The following is a 13,784-nucleotide window of genomic DNA, read 5'->3' on the forward strand; positions in this document are numbered from 1 at the left end:
CCAGAAAACCACCAGGCTGTATACTGCCTGTGGAATCGATAAGAGGAGAACAACGGTGTGTATAGGCGATGTAAAAAGCACACTCCAAGAACACAAAACACCTCTGGTTTCAGCCACGCCCACTTCCGGTTGATATCCAAATACAAATCCAAATAATTTTTTGGTTGAATAAATACAGATACAAATACAAATAGTGGCATCTCCTTCCACCCATACAAAATAGAGGAATGCCATAAGAAGATATTTAAAATATTCCAGCTTGGAATCTCCACTGTCTGAAGTATGATTAAGAAATGGACGGGGAGCTGTTTAAGTCAAGAAAAGATTTGGAAGACTGAGAAAAATCTCTGATTGAACTGCTTATACTGTAGACTGCTCAGGTATGCAAACCCCCCCCCCCCCCCCAATATCACTGCAAAGGACCAGCAGAAAGTTTTAGCGGACACCAGAGTAATGGTGCACCTTGTCCACTGTGCAGCATTGCTTACTCAAATCATGTGTATGGCAGAGTTGTCAGAAGGAACAACGGAGTTTGAGAACCACTGACTAAAAAGGATCAAAAGATTAAGGTTTTGGAATGGTTTTCAGTCTCCAGACCTAGAATATTGCCGCAAATCTGTGGGGAGATCTAAACACGCAAGAAGACCAAAGTTATACTTTCAGTTCACGAAGAGTTTATATTTCAATATTTAAATGGCAACGTCAAACCTGTCATTTTATACTTTAAATAAATATTGAATAATGAAAAATAATGAATTCCAAGGGAACATCACTGATACGCATAACTGGATAACTTTGAATAAGTTGATTTCAGTGAACATTGTCGACCTCTTCAAATGTTCATTTTGTAAAATGGGATGAGATATTACAAAAGTGGAATTTAGGATGAAACGTTGACATGTCCACTCTGTGATGGCTGAAACTGCACTCGAAGATCGAGTAAAGATTAAAAAAACTCAGGGCACGAGATTCAAGTCAATACTACAGATTGCTCGGTACATGCCGTACTACTAGAGACTACAGAAGCTCTTTAGTACAAGTACATTATGCAAGTGACTGACAAATCAGATTTTACGTACCTTTGGAACGTCCCAATGCCACAGTTACGGCGATTGGAGTGTACGTCACGCCTGCGTATATGCCTGTGTGAGCAACTATTGGTGTTCAGCCTGGTTTGTCATGGATTTCTGTGGGTGTTCCAAAGGCTGAACTCTCGCGTTAGCGTCAGTCAAGTTTGTGTGGCGTACGACAACAACCTTCGGAAGGAATAGTACTCTGTGCTTAACGGCTTCGTCTGAAAGGCTAATAAACAGCAAATCCGTTGTAAATAGTCGTACATTTATCTACTTTAACCGTTATAACTAAACCTGTTTTAATGGCCAGTCGATCGCTTTGAATGGATTACAATTTTTTCGACGGAAACAGTCCCGCATTGCCGCTGACAGCGCTGTGTGCGCGTCCGAATAGGAAATTTGACTCCGAGCTTCGGGAGGAGTTATTGCAAAACCAAGCTCCATCTTTCAGGCAGTCATCCGATCTGTCAGCCGAGTCGAATGGTCGCCCTGTAGCAGTGGAAAATTTTTGGAACACGGACATTTCCAAGGTAGCTAACAGGCTTGATGTTTTGTCAATTAATGTGTAACGTTACCTAACGCCAGGTTAGACCTGCAACGTGAGGCGAACCAGCAATTGAATATTGGTAGGCTACCGTTAGCCAACGTTAGTTAGCTAGTCAACTGTAAAATAGCACCGAGTTGGAAATGCCAGAAGCTGAAATTACATACTAAGCAATGGTCGAAGTAGCTAGGTTGGTAACAAACAAACAACCTATCAGGCTGTATCAACGTTATACTTGTATGTACGTGTGATGTCAATGTGTATATTCAGATATGTATTTGTATGCAAACGGCCGTCTAGCTAAATATCATACATTAACATTTAACACTTGGTTATAGGACGGACACGACACGTGTGTACGGACGGCAACGTTCGCTTGTCAGCCATCTCTTAGCTAATCGTTATGCAACAAGTGCAGCGGCGTTTAGATTTTGAAACTGTTTCGATCCCTTCATTTCTTTTCACGCTGAGCTGTTTTAATTGAAAATTAATGGCAATATAAATGTTAAAGAAACGACGGACTGTTAAAGTCGAATGTATAACATTCTTCTATTGTTACAGGCTGGCTGTATCGGTTCTACAGAGGATAGCTAGGTGGGCAGTGGCCTAAGTTGTGACACGTGAATTCAGTGAGCGTGCAATATTATGTTTCGCCACTAACGTCATGCGCCGTTGTTTTATTTTTTACTCGGCTCGCTAAGAATAAATGCTACAGAGTAGTTTGATGAAGCCACCATTATGCGTCTGGTTTTGGTATTATGTCAACGATCCTAAATGTTGTGTGTAATTTTTTACTGCGGTTGAAATTTCAGAAGGAAGGCACAGACCATGGCAGTATTCAGTTCACAAGTGCTGCTTGCCGTGGCGAGATCAAGGTAATTAAACGAAAGGATTTCGTTTTCGAAACAATGTGAAACGAGAAATGTACGTCTATATTGTTAAATACTTTTAACCAAACATCTGCTGTTAATTACAGAGATACTGTGGTTATCATTTCGGATTTTTGTAATTATGCTTTACCACGTTGCATAATCTCCCAGCAAAGCGCCGGTAATTGTGTTTGATTGAATATGGAGAATGAATCCTCAATTTAAAAAAAGTTTTTCTTTGTGAGTAGAGGGAGAGAGAGAAGGAAACATATTTTTCAGAAAAGTAAAAGTTCCCTTGATAGCGGGGCATATTCTCATTTAAATTTTTTATCTTGAAGTATCAGTGTGTGGCTGCAGGTTTGCTGCATCATCATTTATGTACTGTCAAGTTAAAGATCTGTGTTTTATCTCCTGACTGAGCCTTCGTTATCATTAAAGCGTCAAAAGGTTTTGTTGCTTTTGGTTCGCGTTGAGTATCGAGAGGTCATGTGCGACGATTTCGTTTGTGACTTCCAGGGGATCCTACTTGCTCTCCAAGGGCCATAGCTGTGCCTCCATCCCGCCGACGGCCTGCGTGCGCTACCACCTGGAGCGCTCGCGGCGCGCGGCGCTGACCGCGCGGGTGCCGCGGTGGACGCCCCACCACTGCGCTCAGATCCGCGTCCGGCCCGGCTGCGTCCCGGCCCGCGCCCTCCACAGCTCCTGCCCCTGGCTCCAGGAGGCCCAGGAGGCCAAGGAGGCCAAGCAGAGCAAGGAGAAGGCCGCGGAGGATGACTCCCCGAATAGGGACCCGGTCTCGGCCGGCCCCGCCCCTTCGCCGGCCGCAGACTCTGCCTCGGCCCCGGTCCCGTCCCCGGCCCCGCCCCTTGCCGCCGCGGCCGCTGCCCCCAAGGCGCCGGAGAAGGCGGTGCTCAGGAAGACCCTCAGGCAGAAGGTGCTGGAGGAGCTGAAGCACTACTACGACGGCTTCCGCCTGCTGGGGATCGACACCAGCATCGCCGGCCGGACGGTGTGGAGGCTCCTACACGGGCAGCAGCTCACCAGGAGGGAGCGGAGGAGGGTACGGGCAAAAAAACCCACCAATCAAACGCAGGCCTCTTCTGTCCCATAGAGCCTCGCAAGGATCCTAAACCTCCGTTCTAGGGGGGCTGCTGTCTCTTGTTTTTTTTTGCTTGAGAACCCGAGCACTTCATTTAAATCATCGATTTTCTGAAGAGAACCCGATACATATACCTTCGTGTTAAAGGCCTAAATTGGCTGCGAACTGAAGGGAAACCATATAGAAACCTGTAGATGCTGCGGCCCTCCAGATCTGGAGTTCGGGATCCTTGCGTTCGAGGCTCACTGTATTGATCCACTCTCAGAACACAGATCAGAGGTCCTCGCCCCTCCTCCCTTTTGCAGTCTTGCGAATTTGTTTTGTCGACATCAGCATTTCTCACATCTCTGTGCTGTTGTACTCTGTGTTTGTCACGTTTTAGAAACTGTGCTTCTTAAAGTAGGAATAAAAGCCTTCACATTTTAGTGTTGAGTTTGGGTAGCTGGATAGACACAGGAATGGTAACAATGCAGAGCCTGGAGCAGAGTTATGGAGAGCAGATATTTCATCATTAGTTGACTGTATCCAGGGAAACGGGAGGACTGCAGATCGTAAAGCAGCTTTGGCTTTTAGTTGGGGAGTTTCATTGTTCAGAGGGTTTTTCCCAGATGTGCGTTGTTTTTAAAATGCACGTGTAAAATCGGTGCAGTTCAGATACCTCCATGCAGGGCAGATGTGCAAGCTGAGTGCAGGATTGCTGCTCTCCAAGAAAGGAAACCGCAAAAAAAAAAACCTGCAGATTCTGCAGCCCTCCGGGACTGGAGTTTGAGGCCTCCGGGCCTGTGCCTTTTGCTGATGTTGTCCACTCTTGCCCGTGGGGTGGTTATGCGGGCAATATCTGTCTGCTGCCCTCTGGGGGGGCGCTGTGCGCGGTTCGGAAGACGGCTCTGCTCGGCAGCGCCCTTTGGGATGTGGCGATGACCGTTTGCCCTTCTCGTCCTCCTCCTCTTCCTCAGCTGATGCGGACGTGCGCAGACCTGTTCCGGCTGGTCCCCTTCACGGTCTTCATTATCGTGCCCTTCATGGAGTTCCTCCTGCCCGTCTTCCTCAAGCTGTTCCCCGAGATGCTGCCCTCCACCTTCGAGACGGAGTCCAAAAAGGCGAGTCCCGGCCTCAGCCGTGCGCCGTTTAATTTCAGCCAATCGTCTTCCAGTCTGTTTGACCCCCCCACAGAGATTAAATCACCCCTTAATCACGTAAGACCTGGGCCTGCATTGATAAAATGCTGCAGAGTACGAGTGCTGATCTAGGATCAGTTATCCTGACCTTCTCCATTATGACTGAAAAGGCAATACTGATTCTAGATCAGCACAGCTACCATGATACATTTATGAATATGAGCTCTAGTGTGTGTGCGTCATAAAGTGTACAGTTAGCCTATGTAATTTCATATTATCATAAAGAAATTATCGGTTGATGTTGATGCTCTGAGTCCATGAAGGCAAGGCCCAAATTGTGCAGGGTCAAATACTGCTTTAAGGTGGTGCTGATTTGCAAAACATTCCTGCAAGAGCATTTTCAGTGAAGCATGTCACTCACCAAAGCAGACATTTGAAAGGAGAATTTTGTTCTGAGTATTGATTTGGATAGATACTACTTGTATAATTGTCAATGATTGGCCAACATTTCCCTAGTGTATTTCTATGTAGGTATTTGGCTCTGGTTTGGCCCAATCTGGTGACGCATGTTTAATTTGTTTGATTACCATTCAGCCGGTTTAGATAAAATGACTTGTATCAAGCTGATACCTGGTGTTTTAAGTGAGTGTAAAATGAGGTCATTTCATATCAGGTAATTAAGTATTCGCTGAATCGACTGGTAAGTGTACGCTGAGAATATAACTGCAGTATAAATATTAACATAAGCAAATCAAGTGAGGGTAAAATGGGACTCGCCCAACCATGTGCGGTAAAATGGAGTATGCAAACATGCAGTACAGTGTGCCACTGTAGGATTTTTCCACTCTCTCTGGTGGAATTAAATTATCATGTTGTATAAGTACTTAGTCATTAGATAAGTGCATTTTGAGAGTATTCACATTTAGCAAGCAAGCGACACAAGCAGTTAATGCTCCATAAGTCGTGTTTCTTTTGAGCAGCCTAAATCCATCTATAGTTCTTGTGTTTTCGGTGGGAAAATAAAGGCCAGAGCCCTCCCTGAGGTATTTGGGTCATGTAAGTTAAGTGAATAGGGTGCACAGGGTTTTGACGAAACTGTTAATCATAACCACTCTCACATGTGCTGTTCAGAGGTTAAGAGCTTGTTTTTTCCTGAGGCACATCAATGGTTAATGATCTGTGAACTATCTGACGCCTGTTCTCCACCGCCTCAGCTTGGCCACTCGCGCGCAGTTCCGATTTGAGCCAAAATGGCGGTTTGCGTTTCGGCAAATGCGAGTCTCACCGGCTGCTCCGGTGGGTTAGCAGCATAAAGTTAGCGCTGAGCTTTACGGACAACACAACAGAAGTACAGCGTGGAAATACGGTGGCTGTAACACGATCTAATGCAAGTAAGATGTCTTAATTCTATCAGGAACAGCATATAGTAACAGTATGAGAACAGGAATATACAAAATGAACAGGGAACCACTGGGTGGGGGAGGGGGAAGGAGAAACCGTACGTAGTAAATTTGTCCGGAGGGGTATACGCACCTACTCTCACTTTAGTAACTCGGGCTGGAGGCAAGTCGGCCATCTCCTCTGGGGTCGTCTGCTCAGGTCTCCTCGGTTTGGACACGCCTCCTCTTCATCTCAGGTGAAGCAGACCAATAGCAGGCCTGCGGTCGGTGGAAATGTTCGTGTATTCCTGTCAGCCTGCTGTCTTCATGTTCAACCAAATTTTTACAGCATCTGGACACGCGAGGGCCTATATCTGTAATGTAGACTGATGAGGTCACAGCGTTGGTTCCTTTTTCCCGTAAATGAGGAGTGGGAAATTTGGGGAGTTTCCAAAACCGTCAAATGACGCATCATCCGTAAACACAAGACCAGAAAGGGCCTTTCGGTTTTGCTTTGTTTTGGGGATTTGTTTATTTGAGCCATGGTAACCATAAAAAGAGAAAGTGAAACTGTTCTTTGGTGAATGACGGGTGTTTTCACAAATGGATATCAGGGCATCTGCAGTCACCACAGGACACAAGGACACCACAGTATGCATACGTGTTATTTATGAATTGCTTGGTATGAATCAACATTCTTTGGGTATGGGATGTGTTCTCTGCCGGATGGTCAAGAACTTCTGGCAGCTGTGCTTGGTAACCAAACTGTTACGTTAGTTGAGATGTACTTAAGACATAAAATCTTGAGTGGCCCAATCCCTTGGGCTGTTGCCCCTGAACTCTGTGGTAGCCGGAGTCCAATCCGCAGGCTGTGGTAATTTTGGTGTTGTGATCTTTTAAACTCCATGCTTTCCCATTTGAATAAAGTGGGAAAATGCATAAGGTGGTCAAAATAGAGGTGCAGCCTGTACACTGTCCTTGTTTTAAAAAAAAAAAATTTAAAAAAAATGTTAACTACATTACACTACTTACTGACAGAAGACCATTTAATTAAAGTTGGTGGGGGACATTGGCACCTGTAGTAGGTATTCGTTGAACATTTTTAAATACGGAGTAAAAGTCGACCATCTTGTAAATATCTCTTGGGTGTCTGAGACTGCTCTGAGGTCTGTTGCAGTTATTATCTACAGGCACATGAATGCGTGTCCTGTTGGTGTTTTTTTTGATGCCTGAATGAATGCGCTCAGTTCCTGTAGCTGTACCACAGACGTGTTGTAAGTGTTAAGGTGAGCCTGCACAGCATGGAATGTGTAGGACGTGCAGTTTGTGACATTTTTAGTGGAGCCGTGTCATCGGACTTGTGTTTGTTTCTCCTTTGGTCACAGAAACCTTTGGTTTGGAAAAAGGCGGATGTGTTTTTTTTTTTGGCTTTTTTGTTTAGTAACCGGTACAAAGTGAGACAGAGTGTGAACAGTTGAATCGCCACAGTTGTGTACGCTCAGAACACACAGACGCTTGATTGGCTAGCCAGGTGTGGATCCCTGGAGTGGTGGACAGCTGGGGGAGTTGGGGGGGTGTGGTTTGTATTCCTGTCGGGCAGGAAGATCATTGGCTCTTCCTTTTTCCCCCACCCCCCCCCTCCCCTCCCCCACTGCAGGAGGAAAAGCAGAAGAAGGGGCTGGCCGCCAAGCTGGAGCTGGCCAAGTTCCTGCAGGAGACCATCGCCGAGATGGCCCGGAGGAACAAGGCCCAGACTGGGGAGACGCAGAAGTTCTCTACCTACGTGCAGAAGGTAAGTGGACCTCGGCAGAGGGTAGACGCTCCTCAGACGCCCCCCCCACCCCCCACCCCCCCAAAACCTTGGCCGTGTTACCGTGGGGCTGCCGTCCTGCCCCCACGCCTAGTGTCCTGCCCGCCTTTCACAGCTGGAGCTGTTGAGCTAAGATGGGTTCAGTGTGTACAGAGAAGGGGGGGGCGTGCCGTGTGTGTGTGTGTGTGTGTGTGTTCCGTCTGTTTGCCAGACGGTGGTAGTGCGAGTGCCGCTCGCACCTGCGTCTGTCACTAACCACAGGCAGGAAACACCAAAGCCCAAAGAGAAAAGGGTAGATTTCGCCCTGAAGGGGCGATACACTCACCAACTCAGATAAATGAGCTGGGAGATTTTCAGGAGCTGAGACTGGAACTCTGAACTGCGCTTCCATAAATCACCCCGGGAACATGGCTTCTCCGTTCCCATTACACCCCCCCCCCCCCTTCTCTCCCCTGTTTGTCTGTCTGAATCGTGGCTATTTATGGATGATGTGCAGTAGCCACCTGCAGCCCTGGTGCTCTCAAAACAGACTTGTTTTCACCTTTGATTAAATAATTATGAATTTGCCCTTGTCTTTGGAGAATCTCCAGAGAATTCTTAATTACAGCTTTGAGTTCTGAAGGTAGTATTAAAAAAATATTCCAGGTTTTATGCTTGACACAAACAGTAAGATGCCTCCTAGTGGTGAAATAATGTAATCGAAGCAACCGAACTTCAGAGTATAATCTCTGAGGAGACCGTGATGGTAGCAGTTTATATTAACCATTTAATTTGAACATTATACGCATTTATTGGTTTGCCTGTCCTAACGTAGACAGGGTCTACTTAGTCAGGAACTGATGAATAACATTAAAAAAAAGTTAATGCTTGAGTAACACGTTCTGACTGGGGCCTTTACCTTGGTGGTTTGGGCCGAGGGCCTTCAATGGAATGGAATTGTAAAGGTGGTCTCCGTGCACCCCCCCCCACCCCCTAGGTGCGCCACACAGGGGAGCAGCCCACCACCAAGGACATTGTGCAGTTCTCCAAGCTGTTTGAGGACGAGCTGACGCTGGAGCACCTGGAGCGCCCCCAGCTGGTGGCTCTGTGCAAGCTGCTGGAGCTGCAGCCAATCGGCACCAACAACCTTCTGAGGTTCCAGCTGCTGCTGCAGCTTCGCACCATCAAGGCTGATGATGAGGTAGGAAGGGGGTGGGGGGGTGGGGGTGGATTCCGTCAGATTTCCGAATGCTGGCTTAGTTGTACAGATCAGCATATATTAGATCAACATTCCTAGTTTTTATTACGGGAGTGATTTTTTTCAGCTTTCATGCACCTGAGAGCTTGCACAAAGGACTGTGAGAAAGTTTCATGAAAGAGCCTTTGGCTTGCGGTTTGTGGTGAAATGGCTTCACGCTCTCCCTCTCAAGTCTTCGGGTGTGAATTTGAGCACGGATGCAACGGTGCCCAGCGTTTTAGTTCCGTCTTACCTGGATGTGACACCGCTGGCTTCGCGGTTACGTGTAACCCCTTTTCTCTCTGTGTGTGTGTGTGTGTGTGTGCAGATGATAGCCACGGAGGGCGTGGCTGCCATGAGCGTGTCGGAGCTGCAGGCGGCCTGCAGGAGCCGGGGCATGAGGTCACTGGGCCTGACCACAGAGCAGCTCCACCAGCAGCTGCAGCAGGTACCCGTCCCGACAGTTCATGTGCCGGAAATCTACCCCAATCGAAACACTGATTTTGCACCATCAGTGAATTGCACCTGGGAGTGTTAAACTGCGTATGTGTACTGTATGGTGTGGGGGGGGGAAAACATATAGAATGACTATTGTCCACCAGGAAGGAGGCTTCACCTCCCAGCATACATTACATTTAAAGGAAACTGTACTGTGCATGGATACATGCACATTATACACACTGACACGCTGACTTATTTGCACTGGCTACATCACACTTTGTATCTGGAGACATGGACGTTCGGAACACATTCTATAAACAAAAAAAAACTGATATTTTTCTCCTTTCTATCATTAACTTCTTCCCTGACACAGTGTTTGGATGTGAGCTCAAAATGGGGGGGTGGGGGGGTGGGTGGGTGGGTGGGGGGCGGTGGGACAGCAGGGGGAGGTGTATCTGCATCCACTGCAGATTTCTGTCACACGGGGTTGCGGTTGGTCAGATTTGGGGGAAGCGGTCATCAGCGCTCTCGGAGAGGAAGTGTGGGGAAGCGGGGTGTTGGCGGGAGGCTTTCCGTGCGGTGTTCTGACCCCCTCCTCCTCTGCTCCCCCTGCTCGCAGTGGCTGGACCTGCATTTGAAAGAGAACGTGCCCCCCTCTCTGCTGCTGCTGTCCCGAGCCATGTACCTGACTGACCTCACTCCCAAACCGCCCGTCATACCCCCAGTGCCAAAGTTGGAGGTAAGGGTTTAAAGGGACAGATGACTTTACCGTAGTCATCAGTGTCACCTGCCAATTTCTGACAACTCTCACCTAATTTCACCCATGTTAAGAACAAAAGCGTTCTTGTATTGTTGCTTGTGACGTGTATGAAAGGTGGCCACATGCAGAACTTCTCTTTTGGATATTCTGTACCACACTGTTTTTTTAAAGAGGAAAAGATGGGGGTTGACTAATTTACGAGTTAGACGTGAATGTGATGTTTGTCTTGTGTCTCGGAAGTGCAGCTACGGTGAGATGCTGACGTAGCGATCTGCAGAATTATTTTCAGGTTGAACTAGGATCAAGAGTTCATTTTTCAATTAAGTATTTAACCCAAGTTGGATGGTTTGAGACCGAGTAAAATTACAGCAACACCGTGTACCTGGAGAACAGTAATCCATTATTTTACATTCAAATGGGTTTTTTTTTAAAGAACATGGGCAAAATGTTATTTCTTGGGTACCCTTTCAGTGGTATCGGCTGGTTTGACCTAATTCCTTTACTCTGGAGATGCTAATTGATTGCATAAATGCACATTCAGAGGTCTTTGCCTTTTAGAAGAATAATTTAGTAGGGATGGGTACTTGGATGATTTTCAGGACCCAAGTGCCCAGAAGGAGTTTTGGTCAAGTATTTTATTGCATGCGATAAATAAGCATTAATGTGTGTAGTCAGTGATCCTTTTAATTCATATCTGCATAGCAGGGTGGAAAGTGGAGCTATTAGTTGTGGTGCCCGTCGGTGGATGTTGAAAGATGGCGCCAGAGGAGAACCATCCTTGCGTGCGATGCCAGTGAAAGTGTGTGATAAAGCGTGCATGACGTGGGCCAGGGGCTCGACCGCGAGACTTCGATCCTCGATAAGACGATCCCCAGAGACGAACGCGCGGCGCGAGCAGAAGTGACTGTGCCCAGCCTAAAGGGAACGGTGTGGGGAAGTGAAACGCACAGAGGACGCCCACGGCCATTAAAATGGAGGACATAAGACACAGTGTCCCTGTGTGTGTGGTTATGTAATGGTGATCTTGCAGCGATTACAGCTTCTGTAATGGCCTGTCTTTGTTCCCCGTCCGTCCCCCCCCATCCCCCCCCTTGCAGAAAGCGCCCTCCCCGCCGGCCGCAAGCGAGCCCCCCGTGCAGGAGAAGCCCATGCTGGCGTCCCAGGACCTGCTGAAGGACCCCGCCCCCATCATCAAAGAGCGGAAGGCAAGGAGACGCGGCTCCGTCCCCCCCCCCCCCCCCCCCCCCCCCCCCCAAAAGAGAATTCTCTAAATCAGACGCAGCGACACCGAGCATACCGCTCACATTGCCCCGTAAACCGTTCCGATTCGCCGTGCGGTAGCCGTGGGGACTGAACCCCCTCTGGGCTGTACCGCTGCATGGAAATGAACCACGATCGGGTGGCACGGTGCAGCGCAGGAGCCGAAGCTCTGGGGGCGATTAATCATCCTGCAGAGTTTGATTTTCATACTGCTCTGCAGAGCGGCTTACTCCCCTTGAGCCGCTTTTCCACCGCATGGTACCGGCTCAGCTCGACTCGACTCTGCTCGACTTTTGTCGTTTTCCGTCGGGCAAAATTTGTGCATAGCACCTGGTACTTTTTGGGTATCACCTCCGTCGAGGTTCCAAGCGAGCTGAGGCGATACCAAAAGGTGACGTGAAACACTGCAGACCACTGATTGGTCAGAAACGGCAGTTTCATGCGGCGTCGCTATATGACGACCAGCTACATTGACGGGGGTACTATCTGCAGTGGAAAACGAAGCACCTGGTACCAGAAGCGAGTAGAGTCGTGTCGAGTCGGTAACATGCGGTGGAAAAGCGGCTTTATAACACAGCTACTTGCAACAGAACTAATTCAACACTCAAGTACAGTTAAGCAGTTGTTTTTTGGTAGTGCCTTGTTAATGTTTTAAGTTTTTTGCCATTTGTGTCAAAAATGGAATATTCAATTTGCAATAGAATTTTGAACTGGCTCGTGTATGAATCTGGAATGGTGATGGGGTCAATTTTGCAGGAACAAATTCATAACCTTTCAGAGTGCCACCTTCTGAAACAATCTGAAAATTACAACAGTGGCTTCTTAGCACACACACACACACACAATCTTATGGCGGGTTGCGCTGCTTTGGGCTAATGTGTTTTGTGTTCCCCAGGGTGAAGAACTCCTGGATAAGGCCTTCATTTCAGAGATGCCATCGACCGAAGCACAGATCATTCACGTAAGTCCTGCTAGCTGCAGTGTGGCTTGGTGTTTGGTACGGAACCTGGAGGAGGTGGGGAAACACGATTACGATCTTATGCAACTGTGCCATTTACCCAGATTACAGCCGTATCGGTACCGGCCGAAAACAGTTAGGTTTAAAGGACTTCAAAGACCTGCGTATTTTGAAGACATCGCAGGCTTGTACTTATTAACTCAAATTCATGTCAGGCTAATCTGATGAATGGGCTTAATGGATGGCGCTTTTAAAATGACGTCCTGCTTGGGTTTTCAGTCCGAAATACCCCCCCCCCCCGCCCCCCTCCATTCCATGGTGGCCCTCCTAATTCCCCTCTTCTAGGCCAATTCCTGATAGGTGCTTAGAAATTGAACCATATTATAGAAAATAGTGTTGGGAGCAGATCGCAGACCAGTGCTCTGCAAATGGCTATGAGGCAGCACGAGGTGACTAATAGGAACTAATCCAAGATCACTGCTTTGCAAGTCAGTACAGCTCTATATGCAGAGCGGGATAACCACTGGGAACTGATCTCAGATCAGGGGTCTGCTAGCGAGCAGCGTTTGCAAAAATGAGGCGACTTTTAGGAATGCGGCTCTGGTTGTCATTATGTAACGCTGTCAGGAGCTCTTGATATTCATTAGGGCGCGCATTGCTGACAGACCTGTCTGTCTACCCCTTCAAACCAGGCGAAAAACGCGCAGATGGTCCACGCGCCCAAGAAGATGTCTGCCAACGGCATGTGAGGGACCGCCCCGGGGCAGGACCGCCCCGTCCCGTCGCACCGAGAGGAGACGAGGGCGGGGGCACACCCTTCATTAACCGAACCTGTTCAAGCTGCTAGAGGGAGAGAGAGAGAGAGAGGGAGAGTGAGAGTGAGAGAGACGCCCTTGGACGAGTTCTCCGGGTTCTCACCAATGGGCTGACTAACCTTGACCCCGCCCCCTTCCCTGGAGGAGGGCGTTTCCCAGGAAACCAGAGGCTGGGAGGGCGGGGAGAAAGCCGCTCCGGTCTCCAAATTGTCCACGACTGATTCGGTCCTGCCAGACTCAGTGAGTGAAGCCGACGAACGCTTTGGGTGCGAGGTGCATTTCCATTTCCCGCCTCCAGCTCAACTTTACAAAAAAAAAAAATTTTTTTAAATACATTTAATTTTTTTGATTGGTTATAATTGGCTGCTACTCCTACTTTATCAGTCAAAATGAACAGTGGCAACAACCGAATTAGGTTTTTTGGGGTCACTTCGTTCTTCTT

The 13,784-nt window shown here is 47.9% G+C and overlaps 1 protein-coding gene across 1 annotated transcript; it reads left to right on the forward strand.

Moving 5' to 3' along the window:
- Positions 1-1,219: 1,219 nt before the first annotated feature.
- Positions 1,220-13,663, forward strand: LOC118213187 (LETM1 domain-containing protein LETM2, mitochondrial-like). The gene is made up of 11 exons (XM_035391962.1): positions 1,220-1,603; positions 2,430-2,492; positions 3,003-3,546; positions 4,542-4,685; positions 7,740-7,874; positions 8,869-9,072; positions 9,437-9,556; positions 10,169-10,288; positions 11,407-11,514; positions 12,465-12,530; positions 13,220-13,663. Exons 2-11 carry the CDS (start codon positions 2,446-2,448, stop codon positions 13,274-13,276), a joined length of 1,545 nt encoding a protein of 514 aa, XP_035247853.1. The 5' UTR covers positions 1,220-1,603; positions 2,430-2,445; the 3' UTR covers positions 13,277-13,663.
- Positions 13,664-13,784: the final 121 nt, after the last annotated feature.

Source organism: Anguilla anguilla, chromosome 14, assembly GCF_013347855.1.
Source record: "Anguilla anguilla isolate fAngAng1 chromosome 14, fAngAng1.pri, whole genome shotgun sequence".
Taxonomy (NCBI): Eukaryota; Metazoa; Chordata; class Actinopteri; order Anguilliformes; family Anguillidae; genus Anguilla; species Anguilla anguilla.

Excerpts from the sequence above, each read along its gene's own strand:
- LOC118213187 (XM_035391962.1), top strand. The coding sequence starts at position 2,446 with ATGGCAGTATTCAGTTCACAAGTGCTGCTTGCCGTGGCGAGATCAAG. Across the intron at positions 3,547-4,541 it reads CCAGGAGGGAGCGGAGGAGG|CTGATGCGGACGTGCGCAGA; the intron begins GTACGGGCAAAA and ends CCTCTTCCTCAG. Across the intron at positions 4,686-7,739 it reads TCGAGACGGAGTCCAAAAAG|GAGGAAAAGCAGAAGAAGGG; the intron begins GCGAGTCCCGGC and ends CCCCCACTGCAG.